Source organism: Watersipora subatra, chromosome 5, assembly GCF_963576615.1.
Source record: "Watersipora subatra chromosome 5, tzWatSuba1.1, whole genome shotgun sequence".
Lineage (NCBI taxonomy): Eukaryota > Metazoa > Bryozoa > Gymnolaemata > Cheilostomatida > Watersiporidae > Watersipora > Watersipora subatra.
This window is the reverse complement of record NC_088712.1, coordinates 41,009,475-41,031,287: the sequence shown is the minus strand read 5'-3', so window position 1 is coordinate 41,031,287 and position 21,813 is coordinate 41,009,475. Positions and strand designations below refer to the sequence as shown.

The following is a 21,813-nucleotide window of genomic DNA, read 5'->3' as shown; positions in this document are numbered from 1 at the left end:
ATAGTCTTATGAAGTAAAAATTACTTAGGTACACTACTCAATCAGCTTTTGAAAAAGCTCTAACATTAAAATCATGGACTTGGACAAGTTAGATAAAATGATTTCTTGTTGATTTAAGTGTTTGAGCAAAAGGTAGGCATTTGTTAACTAAAACAAATCTTACTTCTTGTTAAGATGAAGTTTATGTTTCAAGAAATATATTGCTTGCATGTCTTATAAACCTGTTACAAGATACATCTTAGTAACTGCTCTTTGATTATTATGTAGTAGCTCCAAAATAATCTGTGAATGTAAAATAAAAAATTTAGTGTGCTTCTAAAGTTTGATGATATTAAAATTACTAAGTGATCCAATGTTTAATCATTTTCTATGTAAGTTACTAAGTAAAAATAACGCAGTACCAGACTGCCAGCCGTGACACTCCAAAACCTCCCCTTATGTCACCCTTACTCCACCTGCACGTTTTACCAGAAAACACCGTAGTGCCAGACTACACCAGTAGGGTTACTCACGAGTCACCAAGACTCAGAAAGACTCTTAACAATCCTTTCTCAAATACAACAAGCACAGAGTCACAAGCTACGCAAACGGAGCTTGGATTCCCAATGACAACATGGCCGTTTTTGCTCGTCCGGTGGCGCATGCTCACGAACCCTTCCGAGCTATCGGCGGGCACCACGTGACTACTAACTCACATTTTCCCCAGCTTTTAAGAAGCTACCAGCTATCCCTCATAGTCATCCAAATACCGGGGACACTGTCGCTCTCGCTGCGACCGCCTGAGCATTGACGGTTGAAGCTCAGGTTCAGCAGGATCTAAATCCCCGGACGGAGCCCCAGCAGTCTGAGGCTCACCATCCATGTTTTGAACTTCATCCTCGGCAGTCTGAGGACCGTCCTCCACATCCCCCTCCGAGACCTCAGCCACCTCACAGGGATGCAGCTGAGGCGGTGGGGGAGCAGCAGAACCGCGTAATCTATCTAGATTAGGCCGGCCGTCTTCGACCAGTTCACGGATGCCGTTTTCCCTACTACGGTCAGTGCCAAACCGCCGTTTGCGGACATCCCTCACATGCCTCGGCATGCCATCCACGCACACGTTGTGCTTTGAAACAACTCCGGTAATCACTCCCGGTGCCCACTGCCTAGTGCACGACGGAGTCGAGGGTTTCACCCACACCTCATCGCCGACAGCAAACTTGCCTTGACTGACCTCATCTAACCCGCATAGATTGACGTCAAAAGGCACTCGCCATGAATATCAATACAGATTATTCGAGGGTACCGAACCCCCATCTGTACCCTTGCGAGGCGTGACATTATACCAGAACGTTGCCTCCTCGGGGCTAATTTTTCCCCTCTCGGCAATCCTCTTGATTGTCCGGTGATTCCTCTCAACGATTCCCTTGCCACTCGGGGCGTGAGCGGCACGAAATCTCAGAGAAATCCCCCACTCGTCAGCGAACTGTGCAACAGTTGCTGACCTAAACGCCATGGAATTGTCCATTAACAATTCGTCACACGGCCCTCGCTCAATTACGATTGTGCGTAACTGAGCCTCGATGTGCGCCGCCGTCTCACTTGGCAAGCGGCGCCAGATAGCGAAACGTGACGGCCCGCAATCAACCATGGACAGGAACACCTGGCCGCCATAGTGAGTCACGTCTATGGCCACCCGGCACCAGTTCCCCTCGACAGCCAAGCTGCCTGTTTCCACGAGGTTCTCACCTCTCGGAGCCGGGTCAACGCGCTGACAGGCCTCACAGCCAGCCAGCTCGCGTTTGACCTGCTCCCGTGTCAAGTCACTGCATACTTGCTGAGCAAGGTACAGTGTTCTCTCGACACCCAGATGGTGAGGCAAATGAGCTGCCCACACAGCATCCCCGAGGGTCTCGCCGGTGAAGATGGCAGCAGCCATGCTTTTGGCCTCACCTCCACTCATCCCACGATGCCCGAGCCACTTCTTAGGCACCCTTGTCATTCTATCCGCCTTGTTCTCCACAGTAGGTACAAGACGCATAGTGACCGATAAGCCGTACTCGGTGATCGTATCACGGATCACCCCCAGCCGACGCTTCACCAGCATCTCTGCAGCACCTTTCGTGCAAACACGATTGCGCTCGTCAATTGTATTTGACATCCAATTGACAACTGTGAGAGAGTCAACCGCCAAGGTGAAGGTCTTGAACCCCCACGCGATAGCCAGGTTAACACCTCGTCCCACAGCTTCCAATTCGGCAACATTGATGTGTGAATGGTCTGACTCCTTCCTCAGCCACGACGCATCTTCTACAATGCTGCCATCAACCTCGATTGCCACACCGAGGCCCAGAGAGCTAGCATCTGTCCACACAACGACCGAACCGTTCGGTCTTACATGCCACTGACCCCTAACAGGGTCCTCCTGACATACCCTTGTGTAAAGCTCCCTAGCTAGCGAGCTGACCTCCTTTTCAACAGAGGCATCCCAGGCTCCGTTGCATCCCAGCCGCTTCAAGAAGCTGCAATAGGGCCGCAACCACCCAGCCACTGGGTAATGACCGACAAGTCGGCCACAAAACGAGAAAAGCTCTTTCTTAGTCAGCCCAGCTGGCTCAAGATGAATTTCGGAGGGCGCAGTTCCCCTCGACATCTGCAAATGTCCACGAGCATTTCTCTTCAGAGAAATGCCCAACAACCAACCTCCATCAAGGCCCTCCGGCTCTTTCATCGCCAGTCCATACTTAGCAAGGTGCTTTCTCAGCTCCTCCACGCCAGGCACAGACTCCTGCACCAATATATCGTCAATATAGTGGTCAGTCCCTCGTCGGACCCGCTCGTCGAGCGAAAGAACCTTGCCTAGGATTTTGGTCATGATCCTAGGCGCACACGAAAGCCCGAAGCCTAAACGTGTCAGTGCATAAGGGACCCCCTTATACTTCACGACCTGGTATTTCCACAGGTCCTCCGAAACATGGATTTGTAGGTACGCGGACTTGAGGTCAACTACCCCAAGTCTGCCATGCAACTGTCTCCACTTCCGGATTTTCTCGCCGCACACAGCGACCGCGTCACCTCCCGTGTGACTCTCGACAAACGCGTTCAGCTCATGGTAGTCCATGACTGGTCGCATTTTGTCCTTTGTTGGTTGGAACACAGCCAAAAGGGGGATAATACCCTCAATGGGTCGACTCCACCTTTTCAACCAACTTTTTGAGATCCAGCTCTCAATTTCAGCACAGTACCGCTCATGCAGGTTAGGTGCCCGAGTACACTTGTACTCCGTGACCCGGGTCTGCAATCCCTTCGGAGATTCCCCGGACCACCGCCAGCTAACGGTCCATCGGCCTTGGGCAAAAGTGGCAACAAAATCGGGGTCGTCGACTTGCAGTGACACCAGATCACCACCCAACCCCGACAACGGTGCCACCCTTGTCACCCCGCACGCGCAGCCAGCCCCAGTATCCTGCCCAGCAGGTACTCCACAGCATCCATTCTGATAGGGTTTCCCCCACCTGACCGAATACTTCGCATCACTTCCTCTACGGACAATGACGCCTCCCATGTGGTCAATGACGTCGCCACCCAGCAAGCAGTCAACCCCAAGATTGCACAGCTTGTCCATAACGAGTGCCGTAACGTCGAAACAGTGTCCCTGTACACCGACGACCACCCGACACTGACCCTTCACATGAGACGCCTTACCATCTGCTGTCAACAGCGGGTGGCTCGGCCTAAGTCGGGTTGAGCCTGTCAACACCTGCGGACTTACCAGAGTCCTCTCGCTTCCAGTGTCAACCAGACACTGAAAACTGCAACCATTCAGAATTGCTCGAATGACCGGCATACGACTGCTCGTCGTAGGCTCGCCAGTCGCCCCGGACAGCCAAGGACTGTCCCGCAGTACACTCTTACTGCTTGCATGTGACCTCCAGCCTCCCCCTGTCACGCCAACGCCACCTCGGGTCCCCCTGATGTTATGGGACCCCTCGTAAGCCTGGCTTACACAGTGTCCATATGAGAGGATGCGGCGCCCAGAGTTGCATCCTCCTGATGAAAACCCGGCTCATCCTCCGTGAGCCCTGCCGCCGCCCCAGGCGGTGGCCGTACAGGACAATCCCATACAAAGTGCTCCATGCTGCCGCACCGGAAACACCCGACCCTCTTGCCAGAAGAGGTCTTTTTCGCCCCCGTACCAGACGAAGGCCGCTTAATACGTGGGCAGTCCTTCACCCGGTGTGGACCCCCACATCGAAAGCAACTGTCTTTGCTTCCCGGCTGCTTGCTAGAAGCAGCCCCCAACTGCTTGCCAGAAGCAGTCGCCAGCCGGTAACCAGAACTGGCCGCTGAGCTAATTGTTGAGGGGCGACCCTTAACAGCTCTCCGGAAAACCAACTTTCCCCTCACTTGGTTCAGCACTGAACCAAAGTCAGCAGTATACGCCTGGTCGTGCGTAACTGCCCACTCGTAGACTGACTCGAGCAGCCCTTCATAGAATTTGGTCCTAAAAACCATGTCCTCCAGCGTCACCCCCAGTCTACCGCCGAGCCGCTCCAAGCGGTCCAGGTACACGTCAACTGTCTCCCCGGATTCGAGTCGACAGCTGACAAGGCGACGCCATGCCTCCTGTCGAGGCATGGCGTACTCGGCAGTCAAAACTGCCTTCACGACATCCCACTGGGATGCGTCGCCCACCCTCATGCGTTCATGCACTCTGGCAGCAGTGCCATCGAGCATGTACGCAATCAGCGTGCACGGAGCAATGTGCTCCAACTCACACAGTCGCTCGTACTGCGAGAGCCATGCGGTTACCTCAACCGCACACTCACCGGCAAATGGCTGCATTTGCCGGCTCAGCCTTTCTAAAATAGGCCCTCGTGCCTGGTTCATCAGATTCGCTAAAAAAGCGGCATCTAAAACCAGCGGCACTGTTACAGCGCTCGCGGCGCCCTCGGGTGGCTGACCACCTCCGCCATCGGTAGATGGCTCAGCCTTTTGGCTGCTCCCGGGCTCGCTCATGGCCCGCTTGTGCCCACCTCAGCCCAGCTGAGTGGCACCACCTAACAACAAGGCAAAGTAAATACAAATATATAAGCCGAAATAGCTTGTAAGTTACTAAGTAAAAATAACGCAGTACCAGACTGCCAGCCGTGACACTCCAAAACCTCCCCTTATGTCACCCTTACTCCACCTGCACGCTTTACCAGAAAACACCGTAGTGCCAGACTACACCAGTAGGGTTACTCACGAGTCACCAAGACTCAGAAAGACTCTTAAAAATCCTTTCTCAAATACGACAAGCACAGAGTCACAAGCTACGCGAACGGAGCTTGGATTCCCAATGACAACATGGCCGTTTTTGCTCGTCCGGTGGCGCATGCCCACGAACCCTTCTGAGCTATCGGTGGGCACCACGTGACTGCTAACTCACATTCTAAAAACAATTTCGAAAATTTTAAGGCAGACCTGAAACTGAAATACCTCCATGTAAATACATGGAGTACTTGTTATTATTTGCTGAACTATTTGCTTTATAAATAGAACAAAAACTGTGTGAAATCATTTTTGTTGCAAATATTAGTAGCTAGGAAAATGTGGAAGAGAGCAATAGCTAAAGTCAATGAGCAGTTGGCTAACAATTGAATGAATGTGTTGAGATAAATTTTACGCGAATGATATAATAAAATTTAAAGTTGCCTTCCTTTCATTGTAAAACAAGTAGACAACTTCTTGTAGAATACACTATAACCTTTTTCCTTTGGCTTAACTTACCAATTCAAACCTTAAATCTAAAGACTGTTGGATTTTTACATCAAGTGATCATTGACATGTAGACCAGTTAGATGAACAATGTATTTACAACTGCTTGAACCTTTCCTACAGCAGTCTCTGATGGAGATTAGAGAAACACTTCTAGAAAAAATATATCTTGGTTTATTTTTACTTATTGCATTAGTATGAGTCTATTTCTTGTGAGTATTCAAGAATCGTTTGGAATAGTTTTGGAGTACAAAGTAAATTGGTCGAGTTCTTAACATAATATACCAAAAAAATTAAATAATTGAAATATACACATTAGCCTTTTACATGAATCTGCTAAGCTGTCTAACTGTTGTTAGAATCAAATTATTACCAAAGTTTTCTGATTAATAGTAGAAAAGAGCACTGCATGTTATAGAACTTCCTTTGCCAGAAGTAGGAGAAGGGAGTAGAACTTTGACTATATAGAGCTGGATATTTTCATAAATGACAATCTTCTATGACGCAAATGAAACTATGCTTCTTTTTTAATGTTACTCTCAGATTTCTCAACATCGGCAAAGATGTGCTGCACTTGTTACTCCTTTAAAAACTTTTTCCCTAGGCAATACTTTTGACTATGGCCCACCTTGATAGAAACCTTTATTTGTTCTTATTTAGTTAGAAACCTGATTTTGTCTGCCTGTCTCACCTACTTGCATTAACTTTCAGATAATTAATTAACAAAGATTTACAACTTAAATAGACCATATAATCATTACTTTGAAATGATTGTTTCAGACACTTTTTTTAAAAAACATATTTTACTTCCACTTTTTCAAAGTTTTTATTAATATTTTGTATCAAAATAAAACATCCAGTTTTTTTGGAATATATTATTTTGAGCTTGTTATTTTCATTTTTTATTACTGTGAAGTTATAAAAAAGCTGACTACCTAGAGAGCAGCTCAGTTGTGGAGACACAACCAGAGTCTAAGCCAGCCACACCAGGTTGTGTCGCCAGGAGTGTACTCAAAACCAGACCTTGGGAATCCAGGCCTGCAATAGTTAGAAGCCTACCTTCTGTGACCGGTGAGCGGTGTGTGAGGGTGACCGTTCAGACCTGGGTGGTACCCCTTTCTTGATTTGAGCCAGCACATCAGAAGTTGGTGCCCTGGCAATCTTGGAAATGTCAGACACCAGGGAGCTTGCTTTGTCTGGCAAAGAGAGTGTTCAACCAACCAGGAGACACATTCTAAACTAGCCCCTTTCCCCTGGCTACCTTTTCCCTAAAAAATTAGATGGGCTGCCCATTTAGTTAACAATTTATACTGGCTGCAAGACTAATTTAGTTAGCAAGCAGGTGTTCAACAGGCTCCTTTACGATGAAAGAGACCTGTAGAGAACGTTAAAGCATGGTTGTCATCCTATGGGATTGTATGCTAGGCAATACGACCCGTGATGTAAGAACTGAAAAAGTTTTTGTGGTGAGCCACATCAGTAGAGAGGCCAGCTTGGAAATGCTATTGTTGGTGGCCCACCAGGGAATGTGCAGTTCCAAAAAATTGTGGTTCCTCGTGATGGGTGCCTGTTAATTTGAACAAACCAACACGGGTGGCCACTTAGCAACAGCTGCTTGGACCGGGTTTTAGCATCTATCAGTTAAACTTTGAGTGGTTGGACAATCGAGGAAAGTATACTCTGAATGCCTACCACTGCATTGCCAGATTCTCTTTCCTTGTGTTCTTAATACAGCAGCAAGCAGCACCAGAAAAATCAGTATCTGCAAATCTGACCTACAATGTAGGGAGAAAACACAACATAATAAAATTTTGAATGATTTGCGGTCTCAAAAGATTTAAATTATAATATTGATCTAATACACTATAATATAGTGCAAATATAATATATTTGCAGCACTTTATAAGTAGAAGACCATATGTCTCCTGTTGTAGTTGTCCTTGAAAGCTTATTGTTAATACATTTAATGTTTGAATATATTCAACGCTCTTAATTTTATTGTCAGACAAAGAAATTTTGGAAACTTTAGGCAATCAATTTTATGGTGATCAAACTAACTTGTTGTGACAGTTTGGTGAGAAAGCTAGCTGAAGGAGCATACGAGGTAGAAGAGTTGGCCTTTTTGACGCAATCAGTGGCTACATTGAAAACTAAAACTTACCTTAATGTGCATAGATTAGACTGGATCGACCAATGTTGTTCGCCATAGGCAGACAAACATCGCTATTGAAAACCTTTGTATCGCCAGTAACTTTGCAAAAATAGCTATCAATTAAAAGTCACCGTTTTGATGTTTGAAAAATTCAAATTGTCAAAATAGGCCTTATAACGTGTAAAGTAAATTTGATTTGTTGTACTTGATTTACTCATGTTTATAAATATTAAAAATAAATCTTTCTAGTTCTTTTAGGTTTTTTATTGGTTGAAACAGATTTCAGAATTACCTATACTTCAGAGTTACTGGTACTATTTAGTTTTGGTATGACAAGCAACTAGGCTATTCCATTTCCTGACATTGGAAATTTATACCTTAACAGTTTTTGGACTTTGGAGTATTTAAACTAGGTACCCTTTCATATTATCCAAGAATAGTTCATTAGTAGACTAATTTGAAAATATAACATAGCATTGTAAGCAAAAGGAAAAACACCACATTGGGTTAACTGATGATTGAATAGGTCATATTATAAAGAAATTACTAAATTGGCAGCATTGAAAACCAAGGATACCAAAGGAACAAGTTTTGAAGATCAACATAAAAGTTGACAGCAACAAAAATTTTATACTGTACAAACACTTCTGAGTTAAATAAAAAATCTAACATTACATAAGATCAGGTCAAGCAGCTAATCAAGCGCAAAAATTAATAGCAAAGCCACAATGATATGAGTTGGATGAAGACAAAGCTGCGGACTTGCTGAGTTACAAACAACATAAAGTTCTGTGGTACTATGAGTTACAAGGAAGACTGTGATGACTCTCACCTGCAAGAACTTTGCTCTGGGAGTGCAAAAAGCAGTAATAACTGGAAATATAAATACATTGTGATAGAGCATGCAATCAGAACCAGAAAATGGAGTTATATATCAACTATAAATGAGGCTCATAAACACACCAGTAGACAATAGAGGAGACTATGACATACTTTGATTAAAACTGATGAATCTGTAAGTAAGGTGAACAGAAACCAATAACTGTTGAATATATATTGTGTTAGCTGGTAGAGTTTAGGATAACATGGACACTGAGGGATTGTTTGTGAGACTAGGGCAAAAGTAGTTGCAAAAATGCGGTCTCATCTCAATGACCCCAATGATGTCAATAAATTTGCGGCTATGAATACCAACTTGCCAGCCAAAAGTCTGATCAGCAAAAATATGACTTGTGCAGCTTAATATAATGAATAATGACAAGAGACTCTGGAAAACATGATAGCTATCACAGATAAACTGTTACCTGCTGCTTAGGCTATGAGCTTAAACTTATTTGATTAGTCTGATGGTTTGTTCATGAAACTTGGCAAGAAAGATAGGTCAGTACACTGATATTTCAATAGCTGACCCACCTAACGTGGTATAGGAGAAAGGGAGTATACATGTATTTTACTGGAAAAATGAATTAACTCTCAAATTGGTAAAAAGTATTCATCAATTCCATGTGTTTCTTTTTTATATTGAGTTACAATCTTGGGAGCCCTGTCGCTTTTTTGCCAAAGGAAATTTGGTATAAGCCTGATAAACATTCAACTTTTTCAGAAACTTGATCTAGACATTAATCGTGAACTACTGATATGCAGAAAGAGTTTTATTATAACTACGTTTTTATTGTAGATTAGTTAGTATTAAACAGCAAAGAAGTTATGCCAATATACCATTTGGTAATATCAGAAGGATGGCGGGTTAGATGCGGTTATTTATGAAATCGTTAAAAAGACCCCAACTTTAAACAAAACAGCGGCTGTTGAGCATTTGCGACCCACAACATGAGAAAAATTTTCCAGTTTGAAAAATTGTGTCATATCTATGATGGTGAGCTAGTGATGCCTGCCTGACTGAGAGTGAACTGATCAATTCTTTAAATTCAGCTCAATAGGTTCTTACATGAATACTCTAATGAGCTAGTGTTCTATGTTAAAAGAATCATTGGATTGAGGTGAAAGGTCAGCCATCCAAGTCTAGCCTAACCATTGGCAGGGGACCAAAAGGTCTAGGATATAGTATGTGAATTCACAGATACCAGTTTGAAAATTTGATATGTACTTGTTTCACATGATTAGAGCCCAATGTGTGGCACTCCTAAGTTACTTTTTAATTTGGTCGGCAGTGGTGAAAGAACTAGAGGAATTAGCGACAAAAAATTAATCGCAGATTCAAAAAAGATCGTTTCTGTAGTTTTTAAGCGATATGTTTTAGTACTGGATAACAAACGAAAATCTCTAGTCTTTAGTTCAGAGATTACTGTCAGTTGAGTAGTACTAAAAACACACTAACAACCTTCTGTGTTCTTTTGCAAACAACCAGGGAAAAAGCACCGGGGCATGAACTGAATAATAAATATTCATATTTGTTGGAGTGGCTTGTAGCCAAGCGACTGAATTGTTCCCATACTAGCTCAAGAAGATAAGAATCATTGAAGTGTCAAGTACTTTTTGACAACAACATTTATTACCACAGAAAATGTTTTAGCCTACATATCTTGACTATCTTGACCGTAATAAAGCTAGACTAACAAAGCTTTGCGCTATTTGTTTAGATTGTTTCACTCATGATTGAGCTGTTAGTTGACATCGCATGACATATCATAAAATCTTTAGGGCAAAACGAAACACTCTGTAAAAAGACTTCTTCAGATAGCATGTTATAAAACTTGACAAAAAATCTTGTTTAAAGTTTTTGTTAGAACACAATATATGTATATACCACACTTCAAACATAAATACTAGAGGTCTTATATACAGGGTTAGAATGACAAGTAAAATAATCTACCTTGTACTAATGGCAAATAGTTTCTTTCTTTGAGGCTGATTAAATTTGTGTTACTCATCGTGTTTCACTTGCTCTAACCTCTACCATGTCAATCTCATTGTGTGACTATCAATACAAAGTCCCCTTATCTATCAGCTTTACCCTTTGACTATTTGTTGAGACAACGAGGTACAATCAACCAAAGTTTGCCATCTGGGGTAGTTCAACCATGGTTAGCAAAAAGAATGATCTTTGATTATTTGATATTCAATGCAGACATGACAGGCAAGGCTTACTTGACTGGAAAAAATCTTCTAGTATTTCTTAATTATAGATGAGAATCTGCAACCATACTTACCTATATATGCATTTCACCTTTATTGAGTGCCTATCTTGTTCACAATAGTTTGGTTGACAAAATTAAGTAGTGGTCTCTAAACTGAGCTGTTGAGTGTGCCTGTTTATACATTGTATTATTCTCATGATCTTTCAATGCCTTCTATAAACTTGACGCAGTTAGCTACTTATATGAGCCAGTATTTACCAGAATAGGTTACACAAAGACTTACCTCTGCAATGCCATATTCTTTCAACTACTAATACAGCTGACAGTGAATCTAGAATGCAGGTTCATGTATAAAAGTGGGTGTGCTGCAGCTGATGAATAACTTGGCATATTGCCAACCTATTGCCCGCAAGTAGTTGCAAAGCTGAGTATTTGGGAATGCCCATGTTCTTGAGTAGTTACTAACTCAGTTTCATAACTCTAGGTTGAAGATCATCTGACTTTGTAATCCATTAATGTTGACGCCTCCACACACCGAACTTCCTTATTACTTCAAGCTAGATAAACCCCACAAGTCTTATAGATTTATTATATTAAGATTGGTTGCAACTGTAATAGTAGCAAATACTTTAATGGGAGCTATTCAGTTAATTTAGACTAAAAAATAATAGTGACACTGCAGGAACTAATAGGTTTACAACAAAACAACTTGTCTAATCATATGGCAGTAAAAAAAAAACTAAAAGTTTTAGTTTGCAGATGCTTCACTTGATAAAAATGTAACATTGCATGAACATTGTATAAGGCTTTACAGAGGAAATCAAAGTATCATAATTTTTCAAGCACTCAATTTCTTAAATACGCTGCCTCAAAGCGGGAATTTATTTTTTCATGTGGAAGTAAACTGTGAATTCTATTAATTTCAAGTAATGTAAAAGGAATAGATTCAAAGCTTGTTTGTTGCCTATTGAATCATGACCAACAAAGAACTCATAGTTTTAAAATAAATTGTCAATGGCATGCTAATTTAGTGAGAACCAATTCAGCTGCACTTTTAATGGGTTAGTAGAAGATACAAATTCAAAAAAAGTCCTTACATATGTTATCAAGGTCAGTAAGTCCGTAATACTGAATAATTTTTTGCGACAATCCTTCATAAAAACTGGAAGTCCAGAAGTTGAAATAGTTGAAGTAATAACGCATTTTAATATTTTTGTAGATGATTACATAGTTGGCAAGTTTGCTTGTTTGCAATTAGCTCTGAGCAGTCTATAATTGCTCTTTTACAAATATTGCACATCCAACACATAGCTTGTAGTCGATTGCTTCTACAAGCATAGTTGATAAAGAATACATGGTACACTTGAACATTTGATAAATAATAATTTGTAGGTAAGTAGAACAACTGTTAGAACAGTTAAAAGTCATAAGCTAGTGATAGAAATTAGTCTAATGAACTTGAATGACTTGTATCTATTGTATGGTTTAATTATTAGTTCTACAAATTATAAACGTCAAAACAAGTAGAGGTTTAATCAAAACTTGAACATAATGTCATATACAACACAATGCTCTACATGCAGAAAACAACTCAACTAGACTTGTGTATTTATCCTTAACTAGCAGTGAGCACAGCAACTAAGCGCATATCTTTTATTATCAAAAAAATAATCTGTAGGTTATTGCTTAAGAGGCTGATTTTCAGTAACCAAACAGCGTTTTGAGCTCAATTAAATTTTGCGACATGGCAAATGATTGCTAAAAATGTGTGTGTGCGTACGTGCGTACATGCGTGCGTACATGCGTGCGTGTGTGCATGCACGCATTTACATACCTGTGTACGCAGGTAAACCTATGTAAGTAAATGAAAAGTGATTTTGAGAACTTAAAAGGAGAGTTTTGCAGAGTCCTTAGCGTTGGTTATTTTGCTTCGAAAGAAAACTCAAACGTAGGGTGAAGTTAAAAAATAAATCAGTCAATGTTTGTTTAACTGACATCAGAAAGCTGGTTACTCTGATTGGTCAAATGAAAAATGGAGAATCATTGTCAATGCGTGCATTTGTGTTCGGTTTGCCGGTTGACAATGCGATGCAACTTATATCTATTGCCAATGTTGATAAACTTGTGTTAGCTGAGTTGATAAGCATGTATAATGCTTGCATTTAGATAAGGCAATCATACCCTGGTTTATGTAGGTGGTAAGCATGGTGAAATTTCTCTAACGCCTTGCTTACCCGATATGCGGTCATTCTGCTTGCGAATGGAATTATAAAAGACAGATTGAGTTGTTCGAATGTGCAGTCAGTGAGTCAAACATCATTTTGGAGGTTTTTCTCCTAATTTGGGTAATAAGTGGCTAAACAAAGCGGTAAACGACAACGTGACAATACCTGTGTTGGATACTTGCTCAAAAGCACAACAGCATAGAGGCAATTGCCTGTGGCAATAGTTTATGACATTGGTCTTTGCTACTTGGTTGACACAGGTTGCCAGAGCACAATAGTCATGTTAAAATTTGTTGATGTCTTGAGTGCTAAAAATAACTTCATATCATTTACTGTAACACCGTTATTTGGTGAAATTATTGTTTGTGAAAGTGAAATGTATCTGTTCATACAGACAGAGATTGGCCCTGTAAAATTGTGTTGCTTTGTGTCATCATCAAACTGCATTGATTTGTGGGCTCTCGGCTATCACGGGTATGAATGAAGGGTCAAGTTGACGCTAAGCTTTACGTGAAGCAAGATGTAAAGTAGTGGTGTTTTTTTAAACCGCCTCAGTTGGGCAGGTTGTTCTGTGTTTTTTATTTATTTTGAAATATCAACTGAGTGTTACTGCTCATTCTAATCATGCTTAATTCTACAAAAAACCTAATTTAATTTAACTTAACTTTTATCTCCTTAGTCTGCTGTGACTGATCATAAGACTGATAGAAAGTTACATGTAGGTAATAGAAATAAAACCTCCACAGACACACGCACGCACACACGCACACACGCTCACACACATCCTATTCATTATGAAGAAATGAAGAGTAAATATTTTATTAAAATATTCAGCTACCCTCTGTCTTATATCATCTAAGAAGTCATTGATACCTTGAAATTAATCTTATCAGCCATGCACTTCATTTTTACTTCAGTTGTAACTGCCTTAAACTTCACCACTGCTAGTTACAAGTAATCTGCTCCTTTAAAGGCTATCATTCTTTCTAACCATGACCATTTTTATTTTTTAGCACATTATCACAAGTGCAAACACCAGTCATAATAAAAGCTCAAAGTTCTCAAAAGTGGTCTACCATTAAATCATGGTGAGACAATAGCTTATTTGCATTGATTACTCGCCATAGCGCCAAGCTGAAAACATAATTGAACGTAATCTTTCAATTTTCTCTTCCGGTAAAGTTAATATAAGAAATATTATCTATAAAAACAGGATGTTTATGTGTTTTGCTTTACTTCACCATTATTGACAGAAACAATAGACAACTGACACAGCTTGATTAAGTGATGAATAATGCAGTCAGTGTCTTTTCAAAGAAACAAGCGTAGTTGTGTTGGTATCAAGTTGGTCATTTGACAAAAATTATGGTTTGCTGCAGTCTAGAAAATATTATGAAAGCACAAAATATATTAATTAGTCTTGAACTGAAAGGCAATGATGCAACCTTCAAGTTGGGTCTTGCCTACCTCTACCAGGAAACACCATTACACTCTCTCAATTGTAATTCTATTGAGAATATTTGTTTCAGGTTGGGTAAGCAACAATTTGAAAAAAATGCTTTTGAAGACTTCTTGTTAATCTTGCTTGTGCGGTTTCTTATGGTAGAAATATACCTGTTCTTCTATGCAATCTAACAGCACAATCGTTTAAGTAAGTAAACTGAAGTGAACTTGCATTGAGTAAAGCTATGATGAGTTGTATCACGATTTGCTGTTTTGATTTTTATTAAAACAAAAGCTGCATGAACTTAGCACAATAACAAAAGTTTTATATCAAAATTAATTTTAACAAATAAAAAGTAAACCAGAAACTATCAAATATTTATATTTTAGCATTTCTTATGCAGGAAGAAGGCAATCAGGAACCAATATTTGAAAAATCAGGAGAACCTTTTGCAGGTCCTGTTTAAACTAGAATGACTGTTACTTCCCAAACTATCGGACAGATAATAGTCTTATAAAGTAAAAATTACTTAGGTTTACCACTCAATCAGCTTATGAATAGACTCTAAGATTAAAATCATTGCAACCAGTTAGATAAACTAATTTCTTGTTAAGTCAAGTGTTTGAGCAAAAGGTATTCGATTGTCTATTAAAAAAACATTAGGTTTTGTTAAGATGAAGCTTATGTTTCAAGATATAGACAACTTGCATGTATTATAAACATGTTACAAAGGTACTTATAGTAGCTGTTCTTCGATGATTATGTAGTATCTCCAAAATAATCTGTGCGTTTGAAATAAAAAATTGAGTGTTGCATCTAAAGTTTGATGATATTAAAATTACTAAGTGGTCCAATGTTTAATCATTTTCCAAAACACTTTACAAACTCTTAAGGCAGACCTGAAACTGAAACAGCTTTATGTAAATACATGCAGTACTTGTTACTATTTGCTGAACTATTTGCTTTATAAATAGAACAAAGATTATATGAAATAATTTTTGTTGCAAACATTAGTAGGTAGGAAAATGGGGAAGAGAAAATTAGCTAAAGTCAATGAGCAGTTTGCTAACACTTGAATGAATGTGTTGAGATAAATTTTAAGCGAGTGATATAATGAAATTTAAAGTTGCCTTCCTTCCAATGTAAAACAAATAGGCAACTTCTTGTAAAATACACTATAACCTTTTTCTTTTGGCCTAACTTACAAATTCAAACCTTAAATCTAAAGACGATTGATTTTTTACATTAAGTGATCATTGACATGTAGATCAGTTAGACCAACAATGTATTTGCAATTGCTTGAACCTCTACTAACTATTATTAACCTACAGCAGTCTCTTATGAAGATTAGAGAAACACTTCTAGAAAAAGTATACCTTGGTTTACTTTTACTTATTGCATTAGTATGAGTTTATTTCTTGTGAGTATTCCAGAATCGTTTGGAATAGTTTGGAGTACAGAGTAAATTTGTTGAATTCTTAACATAATATACTAAAAAAATTAAGTAATTGAAATATACACATTAGCTTTTTACCTGAATCTGCTAAGCTGCCTAACTTTGGTTAGAATCAAAGTATTACCAGAATTTTCTGATTAATAACAGAAAAGAAAACTGCATGTTATAGAACTTCCTTTGCCAGAAGTAGGAGAAGGGAGTAGAACTTTGACTATATAGAGCTGGATACTTTCATAGATGACAATCTTCTATGACGCGAATAAAACTATTCTTCATTCCTAATGTTACTCTCAGATTTCTCAACATCGGCAAAGATGTGCTGCACTTGTTTCTACTTTCAAAACTTTTTCTCTGGGCCATACTTTTGATTATGGCCCACCTTGATAGAAACCTTTATTTGTTCTTATTTAGTTAGAAACCTTGTTTTGTCTGCCTGTCTCACTTGCTTGCATTAACTTTCAGATAGTTAATGAAACTAAACGAATGATTTGGTCTTTTAACAACTTAACACGGATTTACAACTTGAATAGACTATATAATCATTCCTTTGAAATGATTGTTGCAGACAATTTTTTTCAAATACATTTTTCACTTCCACTTTTCAATGGTTTTTATTGATATTTTGTATAAAAATAAAACATCAAGTTTTTTGGAATACATTATTTTGAGCTCTTTATTTGAATTTTCTATTACTGTCAGGTTATAAAAAGCTGACTACCTGGAGAGCAGCCCAGTTGTGGAGGCCCAGCCAAAACCTAGGCGAGCCAGACTAGGCTGTGTCACCAGAAGTGTACTCAAAACTAGACCTTGGGAAGCTAGGCCTGCAAATAGTTAGAATCCTACCTTTAAGGTGACCGGGCAAACCTGAGTGGCACCCCTTTCTTGATTTTAGCATCCATCAGTTAAACTTTGATTTGTTTGACAATCAAAGAAGGTCTACTCTGACTGCCTACCACTGCATTGCCAGATTCCTTTTCCTTCTGTATTTAATGCAACAGCAAGCCACACCAGAAAAATCACTATTTGCAAATCTGACCTACAAAGTAGGGAAAAAACTCAACATAATAAAATTTTGAATGGTTTGCGGTATCAAAAGATTTAAATTGTAATATTCATTAAATAAACTATAGTATAGTACTATTTGCAGCACTTTATAAGTACATTTGTAGAAGACCATGTCTCTTGTTGTAGTTGATTTTAATGTTTATTGTTAATACATTTAAAGTTTGAATATATTCAAAGGTCTTAACTTTATTGTCAGGCAAAAATTTTTTTGAAACTCTAGGCAAGCATTTTTTTGGAGATCAAACTAATCTGTTTTGACAGTTTGGTGAAAAAGCTAGCTGAAGGAGCATACAAGGTAGAAGAGTTGGCCTTTTTGACGCAATCAGTGGCTACATTGAAAATTAAAACCTATCTTAACGTGCATAGATTAGACCGGATTGACCAATGTTGCTGGCCATAGGCAAACAAACATCACTATTGAAAACCTTTGCATCATTAGTGACTTTGCAAAAATAGCTATCATTTAAGAGTCATCATTATGATGTTTGAAAAATTCAAATCGTCAAAATAGGTCTTTTAACAAGTAAAGTAAAATTGATTTGTTGTACTTAATTTACTCGTGTTTATAAATATTAAAAATAAATCTTTCTAGTTCTTGTAAATTTCTTGTTTGTTGCAATAGATTTCAGGGTTATCTATATTTCTGAGTTATTGTTACTATTTAGTTTTGGTATGCCAAGCAACTAGGCTATTCAATTTCCTGTCATTGGAAATTCATACCGTAACAGTTCTTGGACTTTGGAGTATTTAAACTGGGTACACTTTAGGATTATCCACGAATAATTCATTAGTAGACTAATTTGAAAATATAACATAAGATTGTAAGCAAAAGGAAAAACACAATATTGGGTTAGCTGATGATTTGGTAGGTCATATTATAAAAAAGTTACTAAATTGGCAGCGTTGAAAACCAAAGAAACAAGTTTTGAAAATCAACTTAAAAATTGACAAAAGTGCAATTTTACACTGTAGAAACACTTCCGAGTTAAATAAAAAATCTAGCATTACATAAGGCCATGTCAATCAGCTATTCAAACACAAAAAATTAATAGCAAAGCCCCAATGATATGAGTTAGATGAAGACAAAGCTTTGGACTTAGTGAGTTATGAACAACATAAATTTCTGTGGTATGATGAGTTACTAGGAATACTGCGATGGCTTCCACCTGAAAGAACTTTGCTCTGGGAGCGAAAAAGGCAGTAATAACTGGAAATATAAAAACATCTTGATAGAGCATGCCATCAAAGCCAGAAAATGTAGTTATATATCAACTATAAGGGAAGCTCTTAAGCAAACCAGTAGACAATAGAGAAAACTATGACGAGCTTCAATAAATACTGATGACCCTGCGTGTCAAGTGAACCGAAACCAACAACTGTTGAATATATATTGTGTTAGGTGGTCGAGTTCAAGAAAACATAGACACTGAGGGAATTTTTGTGAAACTAGGGCAAAAGTAGTTGCAAAAAGTCGGCCTTATCTCAATGACCCTAATGCTGTCAATAACTATGCAGTTATGAATACCAATTTGCCAGCTAAAAGTTTGAACAGCAAAGGTTGACTTGTGCAGCTTAGTAGAATGAAGAATGACAAGCGATTCTAGAAAACATGATAGCTATCACAGACTTAAAACAGTTACCTGCTGCTAAGGCTTTGAAACAGACATTTATTTGAATAGTCTGATGATTTGTTCATGAATCTTGGCTAGAAAGATATGCTAGTACACTGATATGTCAATAGCTGACTCACTTAAAGTAGTATAGGAGAAAAGGAGTATACTCTACCGGGCAAAGTTGATTACTCCCAGATAGGTGAAAAGTATTCATCCATTCTATGTGCTTGTTTTTTATATTGGGTTACAATTTGGGAACTCCGTCGCTTTTTGCCCAAAGAAATTTGGTCTAAACCTGATAAATATTGAACGTTTGCAGAAACTTTATCTAGACCATAATCGTGGACTACTGATATGCAGAAGGAGTTTTATTATAACCACTTTCTTGGTGTATGTTAGTTAGTAATGAACAACACAGAGGTTTTGCCAAAACACCAGTTGGTAAACCAAAATGAGGACGGGTTAGCTGCGGTATGCATGAAATCATTAAAAAGACACCCAGTGTAAACAAAACGTAGCTGTTGAGCAATTGAATGTCGCCACGAAAAAAAAATTATCCAGTTTTGAGAATGGTGTCATATATATGATGGTAAGCTAGTCATACCTGCCTGACTGAGAGTGAAATGATCAATTCGTTAAATTTAGCTCACTAAGCTGTTACATGAATACTCTGATCAGCTAGTGTTTTAAGCCTAACAGAATCATTGGATTGAAGACAAAGGTCAACCATCCAAGTTTGGCCTAACCATTGGCGGAGGGGGATCAAAAGGTATATGATGCAGTATGTGGATTCACAGACACCATTTTGAAAATTCAATATGCATTTGTTCCCCTTGATTAGAGCCCAGTGTGTGGGGCTCCTAAGTCGCTTTATAAAATGGTTGGCAGTGGTGAAAGAAATAAACAAACTAGCGACAAAAATTTAATCGCAGATTCAAATTTTTTTTTCTTTGTAGTGGTTAAACGATATGTTTTAGGACTAGAAATTAAACAAAAATCTGTAGTCTTTAGTTCAGAGATTACTAAATTGAGTCAATTGAGTATCACTAAAAAAGCACCAACAACCTTCTGTGTTCTTTTGTAAGCGACCAAGAAAAAGGCACTCGGACAAGAACTGTATAATGAAGGGCATATTTGTTGGAGTGGCTTGCAGCCAAGCGACTGAATTGTTCCCATACTACCTCAAGAAGATAAGAATTGTTGAAGTGTCAAGTACTTTTTGACAACCTCATTTATTACCATGGAAAAGGTTATAGCCTACAAATCTTGACTATCTTCACTGTAATAAAGCAAGACTAACAAAGCTTTGTGCTGTTTGTTTAGATCATTATACTCATGATTGAGCTGTTAGTTGACATCGTATGACATATCATAAAATCTTTAGTGCAAAACGAAATACTCGGTAACAAGACTTTTTCAGACAGCATGTTATAAAACTTGACAAAATATCTTGTTTAAAGTTTTATTTAAAACAAAATATGTGAATATACCACACTTCCAACATAAATACTAGAAGTTTTATATACAGTATTAGAATGACAAGTAAAATAGTCTACCTTGTACCAATGGCAAAAAGACTCTTTTCTTTGAGGCTGATTAAATTTGTGTTACTCATCGTGTTTCACTTGCTCTGACCTCTACCATGTCAATCTCATTGTGTAACTATCAATACACATTCCCCTTATCTATCCGCTTCACCCTTTGACTTTTTGTTGATACAACGAGTTACAGCCAACCAAAGTTTGCCATCTGGAGCAGTTCAACCATGGTTAGCAAGGACAATGATCTTTGATTATTCGATCTTCAATGCAGACATGACAGACAAGGCTTACGTAACTGGAATATGATCTTCTATTATTTCTTAATTATAGACAAGAATCTGCAACCACACTTACCTATATGTGCATTTCACATCTATTGACTGCCTATTTTGTTCACAATAGTTTGGTTGACAGGATTAAGCAGTGATCTCTAAACTGAGCTGTTGAGTGTGATTGTTTATACATTGAAATATTTTCATGGTCTTTCAATGCCTTCCAGAAACTTGATGCAGTTAGCTACTTATATGAGCCAGTATTTACCAGAATAGGTTGCACAAAGACTTACCTCTGCAATGCCATATTCTTTCAACTAGTAATACAGCTGACAGTAAATTTAAAATGCAGGCTCATTCATATAAGCGGGTGTGCTGCGGCTGATGAATAACTTGGCATATTGCCAACCTATTGGCTGCAAGTAGTTGCAAAGCTGAGTATTTGGGAATCCCCATGTTCATAGGTAGTTACTAACTCAGTTTCATAACTCTAGGTCAAAGTTCATTTGACTTTGTGATCCATTAATGTTGAAGTTTCCAGCATCAAACTTCCTTCTTAGTATGAGTATTTTAAACTCTACAATTTTATCGATACACCTTTCATAATACTCACTTTACATAGCGTCCCAAAATATTACATCTTTCTAGAATCAAGTGAATTCAAAAGAAAGAATCAATTTCACAAACTCAAAAATGCAAATTATACTTATTTGATCTGAATCAGTCTAAAATTATCAAAAATTACATCTTATCTAACCGCTGCTTTAAGATGTCAACCTAAAATTTTCCAATAGTCTCACTGATAAAAAGATAACCAATAAATATCCCTATGATGGAACTATCATACTTTGAAAATCTCTGCAATAAAATCAGTTGTGGTTAGGGATAATTCCTACCTACATATAACTGTAGGTGAGACTAGACTACTTGTTCTGTTATAAACCAAGAACAAATAATAAGTAATCTCTAATTAGTTTCAAAAGACATTTTTATGAGTGAAGTTTGGTACTTTGCACAAACAAGCAACAATTTGATATCATGAACATAATCAAATTGTTACGTATTGTAGTGCACAAATACAATAAAGTGAAAGATAACCAACAAGAAGATAACCATTGTTTACTCTAGTCTAACAGAGTTATAAAACTCTGCAATAAATAGTATATATAAACGATAAAATGAAAATAATACGCATTTACAATGTAATA

At 38.8% G+C, this 21,813-nt stretch overlaps 1 protein-coding gene across 1 annotated transcript; it reads right to left on the bottom strand.

Annotated features, from left to right (window-relative positions):
• Positions 1-724: 724 nt before the first annotated feature.
• On the bottom strand, positions 725-3,826 carry LOC137397367 (uncharacterized). The gene is made up of 2 exons (XM_068083657.1): positions 1,303-3,826; positions 725-1,218 (listed from the first exon to the last, which is right to left on the bottom strand). The coding sequence occupies exons 1-2, from the start codon at positions 3,824-3,826 to the stop codon at positions 725-727; spliced, it is 3,018 nt and encodes a 1,005-aa protein (XP_067939758.1).
• Between the last annotated feature and the right edge of the window lie 17,987 nt (positions 3,827-21,813).